The following is a 24,574-nucleotide window of genomic DNA, read 5'->3' as shown; positions in this document are numbered from 1 at the left end:
AGGCTGGGGGTGGGGAGGATGGGCCTGGGGCCATAGCTGCTGCTCACACTCATGAGGGGTCCATTTTCCTGGGCCCAGTGTGACCACGCCGGACCTCTCTACCCGTTTGTTGTTGCTGCTGGAGTTGGGAGGGGGTGGTGTGGTGTGGTGTGTGCTGGTGGTGGTGGCTTCAGGGCAGGGCGTGAGTGCTCAGACCCCAGGGGAGGTAGGTGTTGGGGGCCCTGGGCTGGGTGGGTGTTAGGAGTCCCAGAATGGTCAGTGGGGACGAGGAGCTAAGTGAACAACTGCAATTTTAAACACCAAGGACAGGGAGGGAGGGGGCTTCCCGCACACCTGCCCTGGAGCACTGGGGAAGGTGAGGGGCAGGGTAGAATGTGTTCCCTCTCTGTGGAAGAGAGCGAAGGCATGGAAAGAGGGGTTGGAGTGGCTGGGAGAACGAACAAGACAGGGTGTTCACACAATCCCCACAAAGACCCGAGTAGTGGGGCCATGGGGCTGGTGGCTGAGCCCAGCCTCCCACGTGGTGCAGTTGGTCCAGTACCCGCGGGCCCCCCCATAGGCCTGAGGGCCTGGCCGCTTCCATCTGACTGCCTTCCCACCCCTCTAGCACCTCTGTCCCTGTCTTGCAGCCTGGCCCTGAAGAGGAAGAACCAGGATGACCAGCTGCTGCCCTACTCCCAGCCCCAGCCTGGCTGACCTCCCCTGGACCCCTCCACACCCAGCTTGCCCTTCCACTCCACCTGGCTGCCTTACCCCACCTCATGCTCTGCCTCCTGGGAGTGGAGTCGCCCCAGGGACCTGGGCCAAGGGCCCCGCCTCATCTATATTTAAGTGCAAACACATGAAAGATTTAATGGTCAGGACTGAGGCCTAGTGAGCCTTAAGGGGAGGCTCTGCCCATTGCCTCCCATCATCCCTCTCCCTGGTCCCACTGGGTGGCCTGGGTGCTCCAGCCCCGCCCTCCACTCCCTCCCGGGTTTCATTCTCCCAGAGGGCGTGAAGAGGTGAAGCCAGGTCCCTCCTCCAGGGCGCCCCCTCTCAGCCAGCTGAGGCTCTGCCTCCCACCCTCTACATCTGCCTTTCTCTGTTCCATACAGTTCCTCATGTCGTGGTGATCCCCCAACCATCGGAAATGTGTGTTTCCCAATGGTCTTAGGCAACCCCTGTGAAAGGGTCACTTGAGCCCCAAAGGGGTCGCGACCCACAAGTTGAGAACCTGATCCCCAGGGCTGGCCCTCCCACCGGCCCCTTCCATTGGTGCTCTGGTTCAGACAGACCACAGCTTATCTCTCCTTTCCCGGGGCCACCCCTCCAGAAGCCCCACTCACCCCAAGAGAAATGCCACCTGCCCTGCTGAGGCCACAGAGGGTAGGGTGGGTGCCGGTCAGCCCCCAGGCAGGTATAGCCCGAGGCTCGTCGCCGCCCTGTCAGACCCAGCAGAGGACAGCTTGAGAGCTGGCACCTCCAACCCGTGGGTGGCTAGCAGCCCAGTGCTGTCCCGCGCAGCCTCAGAGTGGTGTCCGCTCTGGCTGCAGTCACCTCTCCACCGTGGCAAGCACCCAGGAGGCTCTCGGCAGCAAAGGGTCATGTGATCAGAAGAGAAGGCTTCTTCTTAGAGTCTCATGCAGCCCAGAAGGTTCCCTGGCTCCGTGCTGACAGAGGGTTTTGGTCAGGGTCCTGGGGCAGACAGTCCAGTACTGAGTATCCAGCACTCTCTTCGGAAGCCCTCTCTGGGAGGGGCCCTTCAAGGTCTCCCAAAGTCCCACCCACCCCGCCCTCCTCTGGTTGGAGGGGAACAACTGAATGACTCCTTTCACAGGTCCTCAGGAGGGGAGGGGTGGAGCTGGGGTATAAGGGGCTCTTGGGGAGGGGTGGTGCCCCAAAGGAGGAGGCAGAGTGGCCTTGAGGGTGGGGGCTATGGGGCCAGCCATTACTTGGTTGCCCCCTGGCCAGGGGACCAGTGCCCCGCAGGACCTCCACAGACTGGTGAAGGCCACACGCCAAGCCACACCACATGCCATTCCTGCGCCCTGCTCTGTGGAGGTTGGGGGGGTGGTCTCAGAACTCCCCTTCCAGTGACTCCCAGCCTGCTCTGGGCACGCACCTGCAGCCACACACTAAGACCAAGAGAAGCCTGCTCCCCAAGCTTGTCATCACCTCCCCTGACCTCCAGCCCCCCGGGGGTTAAAGGCAGGTCACCCTGGTCTCCACTGCCACCACCTCCCACACCAGCCCCTCCCAGCTGGTCCTATGGGGCCAGGAAGACCCATCAGCAAATGAAGGTCACCGATGCTGCCCTCCACGGCATGGCTGATGTTGATGTCCCTGGGCAGCCTGAGGGAGTAGGAGCAAGGTCCAAGGTAGACTGCCCCTGTCACGCTCCAGCCCTGGGTGACCCTGGGCCTGCCTCCCTGCCCGGGCCTCAGTCCCTTGATCTATGTCATGCTGCCTCTGGGGGTAAGGGGGTGGGAGTTGTTAGGAGGGGACAGATGGTTGATGGTCATGAGGGGCCTGGAAGCCACCTGGGGGACCCAGGTGGTGATGGGACACATATGTGGCTGCCCCCAACGTCTCTGTGCCCCCTGCAGTGGGCAGGAAGGGGAGTGGCATGGAGGCTCACCACTGGGCACTCCCAAGCCACCCTGCATGTCTCTGTGAAAGGACAGGCCTGTCACGGATGACCATGGAGGGTCAGACATTAACACTAGGAAAAAACCCAAGGTGAGTGAGGTGGGTGGAGTGCACACTCAGAAGCAGGATCAATAGTGTTCACAGCAGCTTCTGCCTTGCCCAGTCCAATCCCATGAAGATCCATAGTCCCTACCCCTCCTGAACCCCACCCTGACTGTGCCCACCGTGATAGGTGGGTTTATTGTGCCAACCTGGCCAATGAACACATGTGGGGTTAATTGAAGGGCAGAAAGGTAAATGGCTTCCTGAGCCTCACCTTGTCCCTTGCTCTTTGATGATTGGACCGGTGTGCGGCTGCCTTAGTTTGTTCTCTGCCTCAATTTGCAAGCTACACTACTTATGGGACACCTAACCAGTGGACTGTGTCACTGTAGTTTGTGGTTCCTTCAAGACCTGCTTCGCCACGCTACTAGAATATACCTCGCTTGAGCTGGGGACTGTCAGACCCTGTCATCTGGCTGAGTGTTGGTGACCTGCCCTGCTGTTTGCTGCCTGTGGCCGGATAGCCTGAATTGCTCTACAGAGGACTACCCGGCGGCCCTCAAGACTTGAAGGACTGCCAGTGTACTAGCTGTCTCATGGGAGTTGCACTGAGCCATTTGTACTGCTCTGTAGATTAACTTTATTTCTTATGTTATCTATCTATCTATAAAATCATAAGCGTCCTGGTTTTGTTTCTCTAAAGAACCCTATCTAACATACCCACCAACACACCAGCCCAACCCTGAATCTGGGGCCTTTCCTGGCTGCCTGGCAGGGGCTCTGGGGCCAGTGCTCTGCTCCAGGAGAGGCAGCTGGCAGGGGTCAGATTGGAGTGCCAGGGTCTAGGGTCAGTGGAAGCCCTTGCCCACTCCACTTCCGGAGAGGGACAAGCTCCTGTACATAAGTGACTCCTTTTAGAAGGATCCACACAGGCCTGGTTCCAGAGAGGCAAAGGGTAGAAGATGCCCCAAAAGTCCAATTAACCACCCTCTCTGCCACTCTCTCCCCTCTTCCCCTCAGGCCTCTCCTCCCAGGCAGGGTTCTGGGACTGGCTGCAGAGGCTCACATGCTCACTCAGTGGTTGGGTGTTGGCTGTGCTTGCAGGACTGACAGGCTCAACTTGGCTCAGAGGCCGCTGAAGGAAACAAAGTGGGTCAGAGGACAGGCAGCTGGCTTAAGTTCCCGGAGCTCAGGTGACCAGCCTGACGCAGGGCCCACAGCAAGCACGAGTTACCAGGGCATGCCTGTGTCTTGGCCACAGACCACCCTCTGGAGAGCGCTCCTCACTTAAGGCAGGCTCTTCCTGGGTGTGAGCGGTTCAGTAAGGGCTGGTGACTCCAGTCAGACCCTCCTAGTAAGACAAGATCAGACTCACCGTAATTCTGCCTCAGACTCCGAAACAGAGACGTCACCACCGACAGAAGGGCAGGACTGGCAACACACCACACAATGGAGAACTGGAGGCGAAGGCCCGCCTAGCTAGTCGTTTGCTGTGTGGTCACGTGTCACGGAGTCACTCACCCTCACCTTCCACGGGCCAACGCGGATCTGGACGCAGCCAGCGCCTCTCCTACGCGGCCACCACCCATGTGTCTGTCGAGGCTCGGCTGCTGCCCTGATGCATACCAGGTGTCAGTGGCACTCCCAACCTAAGACCAGGAAGAAAGGGCTGGCACGCTCCTCCAGAAATCAGACTGTGAAACCCTTCCATCCATTGTGCCCGGGCGCCTGTAACCCAAAGCAGTTTACAACAGCAAGCCGCCCAGAGAATGATAGCAAGTCACCGTACGTAAGCAAGGCACTAGAAGGCCCACTGAGGACACGGTTAGGAGCCCGGTGACTTACGCCAGTGGGGCTGCTAACCGCAAGGTCAGTCATTCCAAACCACCAGTGGCGCCGAGGGAGGAAAATGAGGCTTTCAGTTCCCTAAAGAACTGCCAGTCTCAGAAGCTCGGGGGCGGGTCTACAGGGTCGCTGTCGGTCAGAATGGACTTGTGGTAGTGGAGGGGTGGTGTGCAGTGGCTTAGACAAGGGGCCACTGACAAGGTCAGAAGTTACAACTTTCCAGTCTCTGGGGGTGGAGGTGGGAAGAGGAAGGTGCTGGAGAGCTTCCCTGTAGGGGCCTCTGGGAGTCAGATTTGCCCTGGCGGCAGGGAGTCGGGTTTGGGGTTTTAGTGAGGATCTAGGGAGTGCCAGCCAAATATGAAGGAGCGTAGCAGGCCTGTTGAAAATGAAGAGTGGAAATCCAACGAGTGTTTCAGCCACTTACACTAATGATCTTATCCAACACTGATACTTCCCCACCCGCCAGGGAGCCAGCCTTAAGTCAGAGGGAACTTTGTGTGGGTTGGGGGTGGGGTGGTGCCAGTTAACTGTGGTGGTCACAGGTTGCCCAGCATTTGAATGAAACAGAGCAGGCAGTAAGGCACCCTCATTGCTCCTGGGAACACTGGCCTGTCTTCCTGGCCCATGCAAAGCCTGCAAGATGACCTCCTAGGGGCACCATGGCCCTTGCGCAGAAAAAGCCCCCAAGCAGGGTGTGCTGCCTGCCGGATGCCTGAGCACAACCACCTGGTACCTGCGGCAGGGCCATCCCATCCCTGGTGATGCATTTTCTCTCTGGGGAGGGTCTCTTAGCATCTGGTGTCTGTCCTCGACCCCCAGCCGGACAGAAACAACCCTAGCTTACCTCGGGTTCCCCCACTGACAGCTCAGAATGGCGGGCGCTGAGGGCCGCTTTCAGTCTCCCAACCCGGCCTCGGGAGAACCCAGGGGCCGGCCGACGGCCCTTCCAGGTGGTCTCCAGTCGCCTGCAGTTAATGAGCCCTTCTGTGTGGTGACCCGGCTGGCACCGGTGTCGCGGCCTTGGCCGCCTTTATGCCCTTGGGGAGCAGAGTGCCCAGGCCCAGGGGCGGGCAGCCCCGGATTCGGGGGCGAGGGTAGTGTGGGGTGTTGGCAGGCGTCGGCGCCCGGGGACCTGGCGAGTGGCTGAGACGGAGGGGCCAGGAGCCGGAGCGCAGACCACAGGGGCGGGACGGCGGCCAGGTCGCGGCCCCGGAGCGTAGCCAGGCGCGGGGAGTGGGGGGAAGGGTTCCGCGGGGAGGGGGGGGCGGGTCCCGAACCCGGTGGCCCGAGGCGGCTGGGAGAGTGACCTGGGCGTCGCGGGGCGGGGCGGGGCGCGGCGGGGCGGGGCGGTCGCACCTCGGCGCTTCCTCGGGGAGCGCGTTCCTCTCCGCCCCGGGCCGCCCCGCCCTCCGCCCTCGCAATAAGGGGCGAGGCGGGCGGGGCGGGGGCAGCTAGCCATCACCCGTCGCAGGTCTCCGGCCGCCCTAGAGGCGCCCGAGCCTCGCCGTCGGGGCACTGGGCGCGGTAGCCCGAACCGGGACATGGAGCAGTGGCCGTGGCCGTGGCTGAGCGCGGCGCTGCTGCTGCTGCTGCTGTTGCTCCAGCTCAGCCGCCGCGCGCGCTTCTACGCCAAGATCGGCTTCTACTGCGCGCTCTGCTTCGGCTGCTCGGCCATGGCCGCGGTGGTCTGCCTGCTGCGCCACGGGGGCCGCACCGTGGAGAACATGAGGCGAGGGCGCGCGGGGACGACGGAGGGGCGGGGGGGGCGGGGGACGCGGGAGGGCGGGGCGCCGGGCCGCCCGCTTCCGCTTCGCAAACTTTCCCTCGGCCGCCCCTCCTTCCCGCCGGCGCCCGCGCGTCCAGCCTCCGGACGGGCCGGGCAGGGGCCTGGGCAGTCCGGGTCACCAGGGCCCGGAGTCACAATGACCCAGCGCCCTTGCCCCGGGGGCCGCCGGACGCTGGCGTCTCCGCTTCCGTGTCGCCAACGCCGCGTCGCTGTGCCCACCTGGGAAGCGGGAGGCGGGCCGGGGCGCCCCGCGGCGTTCAGCGAGCTGGCTCGCCCGCGGCTGGTCGCGTACGCCCTGCGGGGGGGTTGGGGGAGCGCCGGGAACTGGGGATCCCGCGCTCATTGCACCACGTGTTGGGAGGCCCGTGCCCCGCTCCTGCAGACGCCTTGTCTGGCCGCTTTTTTGGTAGTCTCCAGAGGTGGGGGGCCCCTAGAGAAGTTATGTCCCTGCTGGGGGGACAGGTGGACCTTGGGGTTCGACTTCTGAGCCAGGAGCGGGGTCCGGGGGCGTGGCTGGAGTTTCCCCTCTGACGGGGGGCGGGGTCAGGTGTGGCTGAGCAGAACTGTGGGAGGTCCTCTTGGTGAGAATCTGCCCATGACTGCCAAGACCAGGCCTCTTCCATATCATCCCCATGCCCCTTCCCTGGCCCCGAGGCCCCTTGCTTCATGTCCTTGCCTCCCGGACATCCTGTGCCCGTCGCTTTTCTGGTCCAGGTGGAGAGGGAGGGGCAGTTCTCTGGAGTGAGGCTGTGGGGTGTCCCTCCAAAACCCACAGACCCATGGGGGAAGTTGGGTGCCGTCAGGGAGCTGGGCCCTATGCAGGTAGGCCTGGAGTTGCCCCTCTGGTCTCCCCCCCACCCTCCAGTCCCATCATCCTGGCCTTACTCCTGACTCTGCCTCCATTCTGCCCCCCCACCCCACCCCACCCCTGCTTTCCAAACCCCTGCTTGGCCTGGACAGGGTACAAACTCTGAGGGGCCCAGTGGGAACTGCTGAGCTTGACCAGCCCTGTCCCCATGGTGGGTTCCCAGTCACTTTAGGCACTCCATCCCTTTGGGCAGTCAGGCTCCCCAGGGAAGAGGCCGGCCAGTAGGCAGGCCGCCTGCAGGGACCCGGGCTTTCCAGGTCCCACAGTCATGTGGCTGTCACAGGGCTGCCAGGGGCGTGGGCTGTAGAGGAGACAACATCAATATGTGTTCCCCCAGAGATGAGCCTGGAGAGAGGTCAGCTGAGTGAGGCGGACGTTGTGTCTGGGAGGACTACGGAGATGGGGGCAGGAAGCACAGGGTCTTCAGGCAAGTCCCAGGCCCCTGGGCACACTTGCCTCTCCCAGGCCCCTACCCTCCCAACCCTCCTCAGCACTGACTATGCCACCTCAGTGCCCTTGGGCTCCAGGCCCCAGTTCACGAGAGAGAGACTCAGGCAGACACTGCCTTGTGTAGGAGGGTGGGAGACTCGGGCCCTTATGTTTCTGAGGGGCAAGGCCGTCCACTGTAGGAATGGCAGCTCCAGGGACAGATCTGCTCTGCCCTGCAGGGTCACTGTGAGTCAGGATGGGCCTGGGTTTTGGTGTCCAGCTCAGCCCTAGGGGTGAGGCTCCTCCAGGCAGTTTCCCCAAGAGGCCTGGAGCTCTGGGAGCACAGGGAACAGTGATGGGGACAGAAGGACTGAGGGCTCAGGCACCAGGACTGGCACCCCCTCCCCCCACCACTGGTGGTGTCCTCAGAAGTCACCCTCTATGCAGGACTGGGGATGGCAGGTCTGTTTCTGGTCTTGAGGGCTGTACCCTCTTGCAGTGGAGGGAAGCGACCATACACCCCTGAGTTGGGCTGTGGGTTCAGGAAGCCCTAGTCACCTGGTTTCTTTCCTGGCTGCCCACTCCCCACTCCCAAATGAACAGAGAAGCGTAGCTGGGGGCCCAGGAATTCCTGGCTCCTCTGTCTTGTGGCCCCACCATTCAGGGGGTCCAGGAGCTGGCCACTGTGGCCACATACCAGCTGCTGGCCTCAGAGAAAGAAGTCCCCATGAACACCTGCTCCCCCAAGTGGCCAACACCTAGTTGTCATAGCAACTTGCTGCTGCAAGGGAGGCTTGGAAGTGTGGGGCGGCTTCTGGGAGTGTGTGCCTAGTGTGTGGGTCAGAGCTCAAACCCAGCACCCAGCCTCTGAGCTAATGGCTGGGTCCCGGCCCTGGAGGGGACAGTGCAGTCCAAGTGGCCTGGGCTCCCCCCAGAAGCAGGGTCAGTCTTGCTCTCAGAAGCAGACCCCAGGGATGCTGCCTTGTTAATTAGTGAGTGGGTGGGGGGTGGTCCCTGGAGATCTGAGCTCCAACTCCTGAGGGCTCCCACCTCCCTTTCCAGTGCCCCCCAATCCCGAAGGCAGGCTAGGAGCCCTCTACCCTTTCTGCTGCCACTGTGTTTCAGCTCCTGTGACACTTGTCGGAAACTCCCCAGCACTGCCAGGTGGCCTGGTCCCCTGAGCCCCGCGCCGTGGCCTGCACACAGCCTTCCGGGCATAATTCCCATGCAGCCTTGCTGAGGACAGGCTAGTCCAGCTCCACATGGAGGCCCGGGCTGTGGGAGCAGTGCCTAGGACAAGGGTCAGCATGTTGCTGTGGGGGCAGCCAGCCAGAGCCTGGCCTTGACCTTCTCCCTACTGCCTGGGGAAGGTATTCTGAGGTGTCTCTGACCTTCATGGTTCTGAGTTCTTCTGTGTCAACATCCCCATGGCCACTTCCCTGTCACAGTGACCCTCCACACCCCCTATTCTACCAGCAGGAAGGTGGGTGCTCCAGGGTGCTGCCCAGGTCTGCAGGCTAGTGGCACAGAAGACCCCAGGTCTCAGCCCAGGCTGAGCTCAGATTTTAGAAGGTGTCCAGGTCCAGAGGGCAGGAGGACCTGGTGGATCGAGGGTGCCCCAGCTTCAGGGGGCTGCCTGCCCCCACAGGGGCTTGGAGAGGCTCATGGCATGTCCTACAGGCACTCTCTCAGCCAGTGTCCCATGGTGCCACGGGGCTGCAGCAGTGCCTGGGGGCCTAGAACCAGGCATATGTGAGTCTTGGGCAAACCTGGGCTTGAGCTCCTAGCCCCTTTGCAGGCACTGAGACAGCCCTCTGGCACAGCCCCCCTCCCTTTGGAGGCCACGGGCACCACTTTGGGCAATTCTGGGTCTTTGGGGGTGGGTGGGGGAGGTCTCTACTTGGCCCCTATCATGGGCTCAGAAGTGAGGCTAAGGGTGAGAGCCTGGCCCAGCCTCATCACCTTGCCTGTGGGACCTCAGGCCAGCCACTGACCTCCACAGTGCCAAGCTGTGTCCCCCACTGTTCGCCTCCAAGCTGATTGGCCTGGAAGAAAAGGGGTCCCAACAAGCCACAGCAGCTCGTGGCTCCGGCTGAGTGCTCCTGGGGTGCCAGCCACTAGTGTGGTGGTATCTCCATGCCTGCCGCCTGCGTCTGAACCAGGCTGCCAGCACTGGGACCCTGTGCGGGCGCCCCGAGGGGTGTGCTGGCTACAGGCCCTCCTCTCTGGACAGACAGGGCCCCCTCCTTCCCCAGAGTGGCTGATGGCTTCCTCCTAGAGGGATGGTCTACTTTATACAGAAATGAGAGATGGAGACTTGGTGGGGGAAACGGAGAGATGGCTACCACAGGGGTCCTGGGGGCACATTCAGGATAACTGACCCCCCCCCCCACCGCCTGGAGGTCCCCTTCTCCTCAGCTCACTGGTGGTGCTGAGTGTGGCCTAGAGCATGGGGGTGGTGTGTGTGCTCCAGTGTACTGCCTTGAGACCCTCTGCAGTCTGGCCAGTGTCTGTCTGTCAGTCCATCTGTGGCTGGCAAAGAAGCCTAGAGAAGGCACTGCCTGGGCCTGCTGTTGATACAGTTATCTGTCCAGATAAAGCCGCTACTGTGTTGCAAGGGCTATTTGTAGCTGTAAGTACTGATTCACAGAGGAAACGGGTAAAGGCCACGTGGCTGCCATCCTTGCTGCTAGAAGGAAGGCCACGCAGTAGGTAGTTTCAAGGGCAGCTTGTTCTCATGGGCTCAAGGAGGGCAGCCTGGTGGCACCGGGGGCTACGCAGCGAACTGTGGTTTGAGCCCACCGGTCGCCCCTCAGGAGAAGAACGAGGCTTTCTGCTCCCATAAAGGTTTACACCCTGGACCCCCTCCGGGTGGCGCAGAAATGTCCTCTGTCCTGCAGGATCTTTGTGAGTCGGAATCTCATGCCAGGGAGACCATCCCAGAGGGATGCTTTCTCTGTGTGACCTCAGGGCGGTCCTTATCTCGTCCGCTTCCGGTTCCTGGGGATCTTGTGTTCTGGCATCTACCTGTCCCTCTCTGCTGCTGGCTGTTCAACCTTCTTTATCACCTTTGAGCACTCCCCCCGGTGATATTGGAAAGCCCGTGTCCACATGGGGTTCTAACCGAGGCAGAGAACTTAGGGATCCCCATACATCCTCTACAGGGACGACACTGGGGACGTCCCACCCGCTGGCTTCCCAGGATTCCTGTGTTTGGCTGAATGTGTTGGGCTCGCCACAGCATTGCCAAAGTCCTCACAGATGACTCATCCCAATCAAATGTGGGTGAAATTGTGGGCGTTGTCCAGCCTGGGGCAAAATTCCTCTTCCGCTGTGAACCTGTCCAGCTGCAGTACAGGTTTCTGGCTTGTAAAGCCCAAGGATGGACCAGCCTCTGACTTCCTTAGTGCTAGGGAGAATCCACCTTCCCCCCAGCCCAGACCCCACTCCCGAGGTGAAAGTCTGACGGGCCTCTACCCTCTCCCTGCAGTCCCTCACTGGCCACGGCCATTCTTGTCCTTGGCTCCACTTGACCACGCGCTGCCATGGCCACACAGCTCGGAGACGGATCATCCAAAGGCACCCACCCCTCTTCAAGTCTTCCTGGTTCACCGTCCAGCTTCTGCGTGGGTGGCAGGTGCTGCAGGGCCCACGGCTTGGGTCAGGCACGCCTGGGTCCTGGGGCGCCAGCTTCCTTGTCACCCCTGAGGAGGTGCAGCAGGATTGCCCACGCCACCACCAGTCCTTTGATGGTGGCGTCGCCGCCTCCTGGAGCGTCATTGATTGTGGACCAAGGGGCGTGGGGCCCTTGGCAGTGGGCAGCCCGTTCACAACGTGTGGGACTGACCCAGCAGCTGCACCAAGGGGCTTGGCGAGCATGGCAGCAGCGCTGAGGGTGGCATGGGGCCCAGCGTATTTGGTTCCACTGCTCCTGGAGCTGCTCTGAGTCCACAGGATTGAACTTGACCCTGATCTCCTGACCTCCTCTGGGGCTATCTAAGAGATCCCCCTCCCCATGGAGATCTGACCCTGAGAATCCTTTGTCCAGGGGCCAGCCCTTTGGGACTTAGAAGGCCCGCCTCCTGCATCCTTGGTGCTGCTCGGCTGGTCTCCGAACTTCCCCAGTCGTGATCCCTGCTCTTCTTGGGGCCAAAGAGGCCGCCACTTCCTCCTTTCTCTGCCCCGCCCATCCGAGGGGGGCTTCTCTGCTGTGCCGGTCAGTTAGCAGTCTTCAGCCACAGGCCTCCTCTGTTTAAGAGAGTGTCCTAACACCCCTCCCCCCCATAAACACGCGCGCGCGCGCACACACACACACACACACACACACACACACCTTGGGGAACATCCTGGAGCAGGCGTCCTTCATTTGTCCCACAGGATTTCCCGAACCATCCACGCTCTGGAAGTTCACCCCATCCCTCTCGCTTTTGACTAAAGGTGGAGAGGAAAATCCCCCGTGGGCTCTTGGGGACCTTCCTTAAGAATCTTGCCTCTCTCCCATTCTCACTTCCAGCCAGTGCCGGGCATCTCGGCTCAGCAGACGCTCTTGGCCCCCGTGGAAGTAGCATCGTCCTCCTCCTCCACTGACCACCCGCAGGCTCCTCCTCCATGGTCAGCACCCACTGGGCATCCGGACAGTGAAACAGAAACCTTGGTGCCACTCTCTCCTAGTGGTGGTGGTGCTGGGGGGCGGGCGGGCGGAGACGGCTGCTCTGCCCCCACGTGGAGGGGGCACAGCCCCTGGGACTGGCTGCTGAGCCCAAAGGGACCAGGCATCCTGAGGGCGTGAGCTGAGCCCAGGTGGTATGGCGGTGTCTTGCCAGCAGCCCTCAGCTCCCTGCAACCTCCTTGCGGCCACCTGGTGTATCAGTCTTTGTGGCCTGTGCCAGTCGGATGGAAGCAAGGGGTGATGTGGCTATGGACTCAGCCATGGCCACAGAGTGGGTACTGACTGGCAGCCACAGTCCCAGAGCAGGGAGGCCCCCAGGGCTTCCCAGGCAGTGGCTGCTTGCGAGAAAGCTGTCAGGCCTGTCTTCTGAGGTCACACTTTTACCTGTTTACTGGTGACCCAACGAGTTGCCGAGATGAACTGCTTCCAAGATTAGAATGCCCCTCTTTCTCTTGCGAAGTGGCTGGTGGCAGCCCAAAGCCAGACCCTTGGAAAACCTATCTGGAGGGAGCCCCTCCCTGGGGGTGTTCCCTGAACTGGGCGGCTGGCAGGCGTGGCTGGCCTTGGTCTGGGCTCTGATCTGAAGGCCTGAGCAGAGACGTCTGGCTCAGGGACATACAGCCAGGCCAGGGGGCTAAGCCAGTGGATGAGGGGGCCAGGCCTGCGGGGACCATGAGCCATCTCCAGGGGCACGCTCAGATGGAGGTCCTCCTCTGGAGAGGGGCCTGTCCCTACCCCTTCAGCTTCAGCAAGCCCCCTGTATCCCTGGTGCACCTTGGCTAATGGCAATGTGGCTCCCTTCTGGTCCTCTCCCTGGCTCGGCGTCTTCTGTTACTAAGGATACTGGTCATTGGATGGACCAAATCCCAAACTCACTACCATGAGGTCAACTCTGACTCAGCCACCTTATGGGCTTCTCAGGAGGTCCGTCTTTCTGGGAGCAGACAGCTTCGTCTTTCTCCCCAGCTGCAGCTGGGAGGTTTGAACTGCTGCCCTTGTGGTCAGCAGCCAACTTGTAATCAATCCATCCAGAGCTCTTCTATCCCAGCACCATCTGATCTTAGCTCAGTTCCCTGTGGGAAGAGCCTATTTCTGGGGTGAGGCTATGGACAGAAACCTTTGGGGGATGATCTGCACAGCAAGTTTAGGGATGGCTTGCTTGCATGGCCCCCCTTGGGGGGTCCCCCTTGAGCTGTGAGCACCCCGCTGCTACCCTTGCACCACACACACGAGCCCCAGAGAGCGCTGCTCACTCAGTACCTCTCTCCCTGACCCCACCCTGCAGGATCATCAGTGCCTTTGTCCGCACCTTCAAGTACTTCTACGGCCTGCGCTTCGAGGTCCGGGGCCTGGAAAAGCTGGAGCTGGACCAGCCCTGTGTGATCATCTCCAACCACCAGAGCATCCTGGACATGATGGGTGGGCAGGGCCGGGGGCCAGGTTGGCTGGGAGGCGGGGGGAGCTGTGTGCTGACAGTGGACAGAGCCCTCGGCATTCCTTCAGGCCCCGGGCCCTGCATGGGGAAGCTGAACTTCAGAGGCTGAATTCCTTGCCCAGGTGGACAGTGGGAGAGTAGGCCTCGGGCCTCCGGGAAGTGACTGCTGGGCTCTAAGCCCCTCTCTCGCCCCGCAGGCCTCATGGAGGTGCTCCCCAGGCGCTGCGTGCAGATCGCCAAGCGGGAGCTGCTTGTCCTGGGCCCCGTGGGGCTGATCATGTACCTGGGGGGCGTCATCTTCATCAACCGGCAGCGCTCCAGCACAGCCATGTCTGTGATGGCAGAAGTGGGTCAGCGCATGGTCCAGGAGAATGTGAGTGCAGCACCCTGGTGGGGAAGAGCTGGCCACTGACCTTGCACACAGCACCGGGTGGCTTGGTGGGGAGCATGCCCCTGCGGCCACCCCAGGACCTGGGGTGACCGGAGGACCGCTCCCTGCAGCTCAAAGTGTGGATCTACCCCGAGGGCACACGCAACACCAATGGGGACCTGCTGCCCTTCAAGAAAGGTGCCTTCTACCTGGCTGTCCAGGCCCAGGTACTGTGGACCCTCCTGCCCCATCAATCCCTGCCCCTCGGCACCTGGTTCCCACTCTGGGGCTAGACCTCACCTGTCCCACCTTCCAATTGGGCTTCTGCATGGTGGAGACAGGATGCAAAAGTTAGTGACTGCTGGGGGGGGGCTCCCTCCCCCTGTTCCCCCCTCCTTCTCTTCCTCCTTCCTCTCTCCTTCCCTCCCTTTCTCTTTTTCTGTCCTCCTTCCTGGCTTGTCAAATGTGTCCTACTGTGTGGTGGCTTGTGCGATGCTGGGGCGATGTCACTGGTGTTTCAGATGCCAGCGGGGAAGCACAACGTGAGCAGGTTTTAGCAGAGCTTCCAGACTGCGAACCGATGACGAAGGAGGACTGAGCTGCCCACTTCTGCAGGGATGAACCACCGGGACCCAGAGATAAACAGCAGTGCCCGGGGGTGGGCCTCTCATGGCGGAAGGCATCAAACAGGACCGGGAAGAGCTGCCTCCTCAGGGTGGGGTTGACTCCGGTGACTCGATGGCGCAGAGCCTTCGACACCGTCCCCTGCTCAAACTGAGAAGAAATGATTGCCACCGTCCACGAACAGCTGGAACCTGGAGTGTACAAAGTGAGAGTCTAGGACAGCGGTTCTCAACCCCTTTGGGGGTCGAATGACCCTCTCACGCGAGTCTCCCGATTCATAACCGTAGCAAAATGACAGTGATAAAGTAGCAATGAACATAATGTTATGGTTGGGGGTCCCCACCACACGAGGAGCTGTATGAAAGGGTCGCAGCGTGAGGAAGGTTGAGAACCCCTGCTCTAGGAAGACCAGAAGTCGTCAGGAAAGAAACAACACCCCAAGACTGCACCCCAGGTGTTAGTGAGATGGGCTGATTAGCTGAGATGGACTGTGTTGGCCATTGAACCCGGCAGTCCTACGCTTTCTGTGCTGGGAGTGACGAATTCAAGGAGAGGGTTCCACTCATCGCTGAAAAGGGCATTTCAAAATCTATCTTGAAGTCTGCGATGGGGTCCTGTCTAAGAAAATGCAGCCACCCAGCTGCTCTTTCAGTGTGTGCACCAGCCATAAAAGCTACTGATGAATAAGGTCTGAGAAGGAGGCGCCGCGCCGTCAGGATGCATCCGTGACGCCTGGAGCGCACAGGCTGGAAACAAGAGGAAGGACTTGTAGTTGGTGATGGAGAGACGGGGCTGGAGACCACATGACAGAATTTGCAAGTAAGTCCAGGGACTTCTTCATGACAAATACCTGGCCAGCGGCCACACACACACACGAGCTTTGCGAGACGGATGGCACGGCAATCCCATGAAGTACCTTAAGTGGAAATTGGTGATGGAGAAGCTCACTACCAGCTGCAACGATGAGGCCAGGGGCCCACTGGAACAAGGCCACCAACCAACTGCTCATGGACAAGTTCAAGTTGGAGAGGAGGAAAATGAAAAAAGCCCAGGAGAGCCGGAACAGGGCCTTGAGTCTGTCCACCCACTGAATTCTGGACTGGCCTCAAGAACATGTGCTGCCCTGGCCACTCACGGCAGAAGACCTGAGGAGCCATGGGAGGCACCAAGGACACCCCCAAGGTCATTAAAAATAGCAAAGAAAACTGATTGAGACGGATGTCAGAAGAGACGGAAGCTATCGAATGCAGGGTGGCTGAGGCACACGGAAGAGGCAGTGAATCACACAGCTGAACAGACGGCTTCAAAGGGCAGCTCGAGGGGCCAGAGCATTGCAGTGACCAGTGTAATGACCGAGATTAAAGAGCCAGAAAGGAAGCGCGTGCCCAGCCAGCAAAGCCAAGCTGAAAGGATGGAAGAAAGACTTCAGGCCTCCGGATGCAACGTTGAAGGATGCTCTGAGCAACATACTGACCCAGGCTGGAAGCACCCAGAGAAGATGGGAAGAATACAGTCACTGAGCCCCAAAGGGCTGGTCCACAGGAGACCATTCCCAGAGTCACGTGTGACCCAGGACCAGTGAAACTGAAGGAAGAAGTCCAAGCTTCACAGGAGTTGACAGGACACCAACCAAAACGTGTCGACAGCTGAGGCAGGACGCACTCGCTCATCTCTGTCAAGACATTTGGAAGACAGCTACCCGGCCAGCTGACGAGAAGACACCCCTATCTGTGCCCAGACTTGGAGAGGAAAGAAAGTGTGACCCAACAGAAAGGGAAAGTTATTTAACCGGACCATGGAGATCACATGCAAGTAACATTTTACTGAAGATCATCCAGCCGTGACTGCCGCAGTGCCACTGACGGGAGGCCGCCGGTCACACCGGATTCAGAAGAGGCCTGGGAACAAGGGATGTAATTATTGACATCAGACGGATCTTGGCGGAGAGCAGAGAACACCAGCACGCAGCTGACTTGTGCAGAGGCATTGACAGTTTGGCTCAGAACCAACTGTGGAGAAGGGTAGGAATTCCATAGCACTTCACAGTGTCCGTGCAGAACTAGACACGGACCGAGTCGTTCGCACCGCACAACGGGACACTGGCTGGTTTAGAAGCACGACGGTGTGCTTCCAGCTACGTCTCCGTCCTCTCTCCGTGCTTATTCCCTCCGTGGGCTGAGCGATGCTCCGAGAAGCACAGCTGGACCACAGGAAGAAGGACATGACGTCAGGATGGGAGGAAGGCTCACTGACAACCTGTGATGTGCAGATGACACGACCTGGCTTGCTGCCAGTGAGGAGGACTTGAAGGCCTTCAGTGTGGGTGACGACTCGGGGGTAAAGAAGGCCCGGAGCCTCAGAACTGGACCCACAGGGGGCAGCATGACCAACGAGAAGAGGGTGGCGTCGTCAAGGATTTAGAAGCAGCGGTCGAGAGATCACGGCGTTGGGCGAATCTGCTGTTGAAGAGCAAGGCGGGGACTTTGAGCACTCGGGCGGGCGCCTGATGAGCCAGGGTCTTTTCAGTCACCCCCTGTGCGTGTGAAAGTTGGACAGTGAGTAAGGAAGAAAAATCGATGCATCTCAGTGATGTGGTCAGCGAAGAATGCTGGAAGTCCTGTGGACGGCCAGACCAAACAGGTCCACCCTGGAAGGACGGCCAGCACGTGCCTTAGGGGCGGGAGTGGCCAGGCTTTGTCTCCTGTGCTTTGGGTGTGTGATCAGGAGAAACCAGTTCCCTGTTTAGTGATCTAGAGGGACAGTGAAAAGAGGACCCATGGAGAGATGGGCGGACACGGCGGCTGCAGCTGTGGGCTCCAACAGAACAATGGCGTAGAACTGGGCCGGGTTTGGCTCTGTTAGGCGTGGCATATCATAGCTGAGTCAGAGCTAAGGGCACCTGACCACCACCCACCTCCCTCCCCGCTCCTCCTCCCTCCCCTAGACTGGAATATGGATGACCTAAGTGGCCAGTCTCCCAGTAGTGCTGGTTTGGCATGGGTGCCCGTCTTGGGGCATCCTAGACTGGGTGGAGTGCCTGGGGCGTCTGCTCTGTGGGGTCAGATGGAGAAGACTGTTTCTGGGGTTCTGGGGTTCTCTGTCTCAAATGGAAGACTGGGGTGCTCCAAGTAGGGGGTTCAGTGGAAGGGCTTCCATGGTGGTCTGGGAATCCCCCACCGAGGTCTCTGCTTTTCCCTGCCAAGGGGAGCGCACTCTTGCCCCTGATGTTTGACCCAAGCGCTGGAGTGACCCACTAACACCTGGGGGCTGAAGTGGCCCTCCCAGCCCCCACAAGGGCAGGAGGAAGGAGGAGCCCAGAGACTGGGCACCAAGCTTCGCTTCCTGTCCCCCTGCCCCCCAGGGCTTTATCTCTGCCCCAGCCTCACCCTGCCCAGGCTCCCTGACCTGTCCCTGCCAGTTAATGTTTACCTCCAGGCGACACACAACACTGGAGTCACTGTTGGACTTGACCCCTGTCCCTCCCAGGGACTCTGCATGCCCGGCCCTCCCCTTGCTGGAGCCGCCCCATGTGTGGGGGTAGAGGAGATGGTGGTCTCGGGCACCCAGTGCTACTATAACATATAACACAAACCACAGGGAGGGGAGGGAGGCAGGCTTTCATGGACAGTGTGTTCTCTTAGGCTCTAGCAGGCTGGACGTGCATATTCAGGGTGCTGGCTCTGGGGAAGTCAGTCTCTCTCTCTGCCCCCCACCCTTGGCTCTAGAGAAGTCGGCCTCTCTCTCCCTCCCCCCTCCCCAGCCCTGCTCTGGGGAAGGCCCCCTCTGTAGGCTCTCTAAGGAAGCACCCCACCCCCCTTTGCTAGAGTTCTCAGTGGCTGCCTCTCCTTCCCTACTTCCTTCCAGCCAGACCCGCCCCCAGCAGCCACACCCCAGGTCACCTTGGATAACAGGTGCCTGTCTGAGCAACAGGGTGGGCAGACTGGAGGGATAGACCCCTTGGCTTGGGCAGGAGACTTCCCAGGGCCGAGCTGCGAGACTGTGTTTTCATTGGGGGTGGGGGCAGCCCTTCCAAGAGCTTGCTCCCTGCCCACATCTCCCCCCCAAAGCTTTTCTAGGCTCCCGGGTGGGGTGGCTGCCAGCCCTGGCTCCTCTTGCCGCCCCCAGGTGCCCATCATCCCCGTGGTGTACTCCTCCTTCTCCTCCTTCTACAACTCCGAGACCCAGCTCTTCACCTCAGGTACCCCCCCCTCTGCGCCCTCATGTCCACGCGGGCCCTGAGCCTCCTGTCACTGGGCACACCCCCCTGGTGATCCCTGCGAGTTGGAGAGCTGCCCCACACTCGGGGTGGATGTGCCGATGGGTGGTGGGTGGGGAGGGGGTGCAAGGATGTAGATGTGTGTGTCCATGGGTGAACGGGTGCTTAAGTAAGGGGGTGCATGGATGTGAGTGAATGGTGGATTGAAGGGTGGAGGTGGAGGTGTTGAAGTAGGTGGATGGGTGGTGGATGGAAGGGTGGGAGTGGAGGTGGAGGCATGGATGGGTGGAGGTGGAGGTGTTGAAGTAGGTGGGTGGGTGGATGGATGAGTTTGGAGGTGGAGGTGAGTAGGTGGGTGAGGTGGTGGATGGCTGGGAGGGTAGAGGTGGAGGAGTAGGCAGTTGGGTGAATGGATGGCTAGGTGAGTGGGTGGGTGGGGAAATGGGCAGTTCACGAGGTGGGTGGCTGGGGTGGGAGATGAATGGCGTGTAAGTGGATGAGTGGACAGGGTCTCAGCTGTCGCCAGCCCCCACCTTGTTCACTTTCCCCAGGGGCTCGCTAAGGCAGGTGACACTACCCCCTTTTGTTGAGGAAGTTAGGGTCCAGATGGGGGTAGCCGGGGCCAGGTGCACATGGATGCTGCTGGAGGGGCGTTGCTAAAGAGATGTGGGCAGAGCTGACCCCCCAGGTTGGGGTGGTGGTCCTCAGGTGACCCAGCTGACATGGCAGTAGGAGCTCACAGGTGGCATGGTGCCCACTAGCCACTAAGCCCCTCTTGCCCTGCTCCTCCAGGCAGCAGGGGCAGGTGCCGTGCCTTGACCCTGATTAGGAGTAGGCAGGGTTTGCAAGTTTAAGGGCAGCAAGCAGGGAGTCATCCCTGTCCCATGCTGCATCAGGCCCTGGGGAGGGGAGGGGTTGCACTATGGGGAGCTTGTCTATCTGAGCCCGGCCCCAAATGGAGGTGTGAGGGGACCGGGAAGGGGGGGCGAGGGGGCCCTCTGGGGCGGGATGCTCTGTAGTGTGGGTAGGGACTACAGGGGCCCAGGAGAGGTACACAATAGTCCCCGAACCACTAGGGAAAGCAGAGCAAGGTAGGGAGCAGTGGGCCTTGGCCAAGGGGCTCAGCAAGACAATGCCTCTCACAGGAACCATCAAGGTGGAAGTGCTGGACGCCATTCCCACCACTGGCCTCACCGTGGCCGACATCCCCCAGCTCATGGACACCTGCCACCAGGACATGAGGGCCGTCTTCTTCCGCGTGTCCAAGATGGCCCAGAATGGGGGCAGTGGGGGCCTGAGAGCCCAGTAGCCAAGGCTGCAGGCTGGCAGGACAGTGGGGGGCTGGCCAGAAGATGGCAGGGGAGCCCCCAGACCACGTAATAGCACTGTGTCTGCTTCCTAGCTCCAGCTGTCATTCCAGCCTTGGGAACACATGGCCCCTCTGTCACTGGCCAGGGGTCAAAAGGGAGTCTGGCCTGAGCCCACCCCCAAGCTGAGGGTAGGGACCCCGCCAGGTCTCCAGGGTCAAGGCTATGTCCACATCAGAGGGCTGAAAGGCCTGGAGTCTTGGGACCAGCTGCTTTGAGTCATCCCTGGCCCCACTGCTGCATCAGGCCCTGGGGAGGGGAGGGGCTGCACTGGGGGGAGCAGGGGGCAGCGTGTCCACCAGCCCCCGGAGGTCTGCAGACTGCAGGTGGTGCCTGGCTCTTGTTTTTTATAAACCACTCTTAGAGACAAATGCCTGGTGAATTATGGTCATTCAGAAAGCATGCGGTAGGACGCCCCCTCCCCAGGATCCATGTGTGGGTGGTCCCGCCATGCCCCCTGGCATCCCCAGAAGTGGGTGAGGACAGCAGCTATGCTGGGGGCTAACAGCAGGGGACAGCAGATGCCTGTGCAGGTGCCCCCAGAGAAAGCAGGTGTTGCCATTGCCACCACAGAACCTACTGCTCCTGCCTGTGGGGAGCTGGGGGAGGGAGGTCCTGGAATGATGCAGACCCCAGAGACACTACAGACCTGACTCCTTGGGGGTGTGGGGTATAGGGGGCAGCCCAGCCAACTCCCAGCAGCAGTAGGAACTTCTAGGGATCTGGGGTGGGGGGTGACACTGGCCCTGAGGATTGCTTCTCTCCCAGGCCCCGTCTGCTTCCAGTGCCCAACCCCATCCTCCGCACAAAGCAGAACCTCAAGTTTAATCTTTATTTGACAAAAGACCAGGGGACCGGCCCTTCTGGGAAGGCAGCCTATCTGGGCTGGGGCGGGGAGTGGGGTGCAGACAGCGGGGCTCCTTTGGCACCTGGGGGCTTCAGGGTCAGCCTGGGCCTGGCTCAGAGGCCAAGGGGAGCAGCAGGCCCTACTCGTTGGGTTCTCTACGCCCATACGGTGCCCCATCCCTGAGACTGGTGGCCCAGGGTCGAGTGGCTCACTGGCCAGGAGCAGAGCCTGTACTGGCCGGCACAGGGCAGATGGGCAAAAGGCAGGAAGGGCTCTGGGTGGGGCCCAGCCAGTCACCGTTCTTGCTTGCAGGAGCCTAGGAGGGGTGGGGGAAACAGGTCAGAGGTTGATCACCCCATCCCTCACGGTTTCCCAGGCCCAGGGTCTGCACTCACAGGCACCCAGCTGCTCCTCCAGCAGGGAGATCTGCTCGCTCAGGGAGTCTATGCGCTCCAGCTGCTGCAGGGAGTGGAGCAGCAGGCTGCCGGCGTCCGGGAGCCCGAGCTGCAGGGCCCGTGAGGCCAGGATATCCAGGGGGGCTAGCACCAGCTGCAGCTTCTACGGCAGGCAGAAGATGCAGCTGGGGCGCACAGGCCTGCACCCTACCCCCAGGTGGTTCTACTCTGACCTGCATGGGCTCTGCAGAGCTGCCAACCAGCTCCTGGCTGCAAGGCCCTGGCTTTCCACTAGGGGGAGATGCTAGACCAAAGATCCCATAAAGGCCCCTCTCTACCCCCCACCTCCTACCACCGGAAGGGGCCCTCACAGCCCGCCTCTAGGGGAAGCTGGAGGGCACCCCAAGTAAGGGCAGTGGGCAAGTATGGAACAAGCTGGGGCCAGGCTCGGTGTCTGACCTGGGGGACCCTGGACCAAGGCCCTTTCTCAGTAGCCAGCCAGCCTCCTGGTCTGGTGTTGGGCCTGGTAGTGGCCCCAGGGCCACTGTTCAAGCCCACCCAGCCCTGGGGGCTGGGGCACAAGGCAAGGGCCACTAGGCTGGGGCTCACCTGCTCCAGCATGGCCACCCTGGACTGCAGGCTCTGCACTTCCTGTTGCACTGCCCGGTCCCCTCCTGGGTAGGGGGATGTAGGCACAGGGTCAGCCCTACCAGAGTCCCTGGTTGGGACGCTCCCCCAGGCCCAAGGGCTCTGCTCCCACCCTGACCCACCACCCGCCCAGGCTGGTTTCAGTCGGCATCCATAGCGAGAGAGCAGTGTTCCTGGCGAGCTGCGTCCACGGTGAGCTGTGTCCACTGTGAGCTACATCCACGGCGTGGCGCTGGGCCACCGACAGCGCATTATTACTCACGGTACGAGTTTGACGTGTCACAGCGCGTACCAAAAGTAATAATGTCCCGTCGCCAGCACGGGCAGCCGCAGGTCTCCTCAGGGCAGCCAGATGGGGGCCAGCAGGGTCTTCTTCCCGTCTGAGCGGAGGCCCCGCAGCAGCCCCACTCCCTCCCCTTGTCTTTGGGCTAAGGGTCCTTTCGTGTTCTGCTCCAGGCCACTGCCTACACCCACCTGCACCCAAGGGCCAGCTGGGGAGGGACCAGGAGCTCACCTGGCTTGGGGCAGGGGGCCGAGGTGGGGGGCCCCCTCATGGGCACGCAGAGGGTCCCATCAGTGGACGGGTGGTGGCCCTCCCGACACTGGCACTGGTAGCTGCCCGCTGTGTTGACACAGTGTTGGGGGCAGCTGCCACGGCCGAAGCGACACTCATCCACATCTGGAAGCCAGTGACGGGTCAGGCAGGGGGGGCGCCCCTGCAGGAGGTGCCTCCCCCACCCCCATCAGCCTCCCCCAGGTTGGGCAGTGACCTGTCTGGCAGGTGTTCCCCTGCCACCCGGCTGGGCAATGGCATCGGCCAGGCTGGACACAACTCCCTCCGTTCTGGCACGGTGGCTGGCACACTGCTGTGGGGGAGGGGGCTGTCACCCTTTCAGAGGGCCCCACAAGCCCTTGGGGACCCCCAGGAAAGGAGCGTTGACTGGCAAAGAGGTACCATGCTCCTTTAGAGAAACATGGGGGGCAGAGGGCTTTGCCTGAGGGCTGGACTGGGCTGTCAGTTCACTAGTGTTGGGCCTGGGGGTGGGACCTTTCGGTCTGAGGGGAGGGGTCCAGGGTCTGAGGACCCTGGGGGTCACGGACTCACCTGCCCCACAGGCCCCGGGGAGCCCACCCATCCTCTTCCAGCCTGGACAGCAGGCATAACGCGGTCTTGCTGGGGCTGGCCCTGGGCTCCTGCGGTAGGCGGTCCTGTAGATAGTCCTGGGAGAGGGCTGGGCCTCAGAGGGCAGGACTTCAAGGTGTGGGTACACCAGTCTCCCCACAGAGTGTGTGGGGACCACTCACCTGCCTACCTCTGGAGCCAGGTTGGCAGCTGAGGTTCCTCCCATTGGTGCTGAGGGCAGGCTAAGCAGGGGTGCCACCTGATGGGGCTCCTACTACAAGGGGCTTGCAGAGGTCCCCAGCAGGACAGGGCCAGGAACGCAAGGCTCAGTCCCCCACACTGCACCTGCCTCACCCGCCCTGAGCTTCCCCAGGAACTGCCCTCCTCCCCCTACTTGGCTATAGCCTACTGCACTGACCATGCCCCACTGCACAGCCAGGGGGGATCTTATGGGGGGGAGGGGTCTGCAGCTGACAATCACCTGTAGGTGCTGCAGACACGGTGTCCGTCACAGGTAGTGAGAAAGGGCTGGTAGATCCTCTGCACGAAGGACTCAGAGCCCTCACCCCCGGGAGCGCTGACGGCACACACCCTCCGGCTGCAGGACAAGTGACACATGATGGTCAGCATGGGACCCAGAGCCAGGCCCTCCCAGCCCTATGGGGGAGCCAAGCCTATGGGGCCTGGCAGGACCACGGTGCCCAGCTCACCTGGGACGGTAGGTGTGGTCTGTACCCCCAGCAGCCAGCACCAGCAGGGACAGCAGCAGCAGCTCCCTGGAGTCCCATGCGGCCATCTCTCAGGGGGCCAGCCTTCTCCTCAGGGGGGCCTGCAGCACAAAGTGCCCTGAGTCCCAGGCAGTCCCCCCACAGGCAGGGACCACTCCCCTCCCTCCCTCCGGACCTCAAACTCAACAGCCAAGAACCCACCCCACCCCCACCCCAGGGTTGGAGGGCCATGAGGGGGCCACTGAGCCCCAAAGCAGGAAGCTGGTGCTCTGTGTGGGGAAGGAAGCATCTGATTGGCTTGCAGAGCCGGGAGTCGCTCAGAGAAGGTAGGGTACAGAGCAAGTCTCTGGGATCCCCCAGGCTCGGCACCCTCCTGCCCCCTCTCCACTGGGAGCCAGCGGATCAGGTTCAGATGCACATTCCCAGAGCAGGGTCTGGAGGGTCTGGGATTCCCGTGTGCCCAGGGCATCCACTTGGGATTAGGGTGCGCTACGCAGCCGGTGAGGGCACTGGGGCCGGAGCAGTGGAAGGAGGAGGCCAGGATCTGAGGA

General features: G+C 61.2%; 2 protein-coding genes across 4 annotated transcripts; one reads left to right on the top strand and one right to left on the bottom strand.

Annotated features, from left to right (window-relative positions):
• The first annotated feature begins 5,889 nt into the window (after nucleotides 1-5,889).
• Nucleotides 5,890-20,643, top strand: AGPAT2 (1-acylglycerol-3-phosphate O-acyltransferase 2). Of its 2 annotated transcripts, XM_075559825.1 has the most exons (6): nucleotides 5,895-6,247; nucleotides 13,556-13,689; nucleotides 13,903-14,078; nucleotides 14,207-14,302; nucleotides 18,825-18,897; nucleotides 20,061-20,643. In XM_075559825.1, the coding sequence occupies exons 1-6, from the start codon at nucleotides 6,060-6,062 to the stop codon at nucleotides 20,222-20,224; spliced, it is 831 nt and encodes a 276-aa protein (XP_075415940.1). In that variant the 5' UTR covers nucleotides 5,895-6,059; the 3' UTR covers nucleotides 20,225-20,643. The 2 variants fall into 2 exon arrangements, with proteins under 2 accessions (XP_075415941.1, XP_075415940.1); XM_075559826.1 differs by lacking the exon at nucleotides 14,207-14,302 and having other exon boundaries at nucleotides 5,890-6,247.
• A 492-nt stretch (nucleotides 20,644-21,135) lies between these two features.
• EGFL7 (EGF like domain multiple 7) lies at nucleotides 21,136-24,125 on the bottom strand. Of its 2 annotated transcripts, XM_075558896.1 has the most exons (8): nucleotides 24,006-24,125; nucleotides 23,777-23,893; nucleotides 23,278-23,393; nucleotides 22,943-23,038; nucleotides 22,687-22,851; nucleotides 22,134-22,198; nucleotides 21,525-21,687; nucleotides 21,136-21,445 (listed from the first exon to the last, which is right to left on the bottom strand). In XM_075558896.1, the coding sequence occupies exons 1-8, from the start codon at nucleotides 24,089-24,091 to the stop codon at nucleotides 21,423-21,425; spliced, it is 831 nt and encodes a 276-aa protein (XP_075415011.1). In that variant the 5' UTR covers nucleotides 24,092-24,125; the 3' UTR covers nucleotides 21,136-21,422. The 2 variants fall into 2 exon arrangements, with proteins under 2 accessions (XP_075415011.1, XP_075415012.1); XM_075558897.1 differs by lacking the exon at nucleotides 22,943-23,038.
• Between the last annotated feature and the right edge of the window lie 449 nt (nucleotides 24,126-24,574).

Source organism: Tenrec ecaudatus, chromosome 10, assembly GCF_050624435.1.
Source record: "Tenrec ecaudatus isolate mTenEca1 chromosome 10, mTenEca1.hap1, whole genome shotgun sequence".
Lineage (NCBI taxonomy): Eukaryota > Metazoa > Chordata > Mammalia > Afrosoricida > Tenrecidae > Tenrec > Tenrec ecaudatus.
Note: the sequence above shows the minus strand (reverse complement) of the source record. Positions and strands in the feature narration are given on the sequence as shown.

What these genes read in the sequence shown, in the direction of transcription:
- AGPAT2 (XM_075559825.1), top strand. Translation starts at nt 6,060, where the DNA reads ATGGAGCAGTGGCCGTGGCCGTGGCTGAGCGCGGCGCTGCTGCTGCTG. An exon ending in CGCACCGTGGAGAACATGAG is followed by an intron (nt 6,248 to 13,555) that starts GCGAGGGCGCGC and finishes CCCACCCTGCAG; the next exon opens with GATCATCAGTGCCTTTGTCC. An exon ending in ACCTGGCTGTCCAGGCCCAG is followed by an intron (nt 14,303 to 18,824) that starts GTACTGTGGACC and finishes TGCCGCCCCCAG; the next exon opens with GTGCCCATCATCCCCGTGGT.
- EGFL7 (XM_075558896.1), bottom strand. Translation starts at nt 24,091, where the DNA reads ATGGCCGCATGGGACTCCAGGGAGCTGCTGCTGCTGTCCCTGCTGGTG. An exon ending in GACCACACCTACCGTCCCAG is followed by an intron (nt 23,894 to 24,005) that starts GTGAGCTGGGCA and finishes CTTGTCCTGCAG; the next exon opens with CCGGAGGGTGTGTGCCGTCA. An exon ending in GGCCCCCTGCCCCAAGCCAG is followed by an intron (nt 22,199 to 22,686) that starts GTGAGCTCCTGG and finishes CCCCCTACCCAG; the next exon opens with GAGGGGACCGGGCAGTGCAA.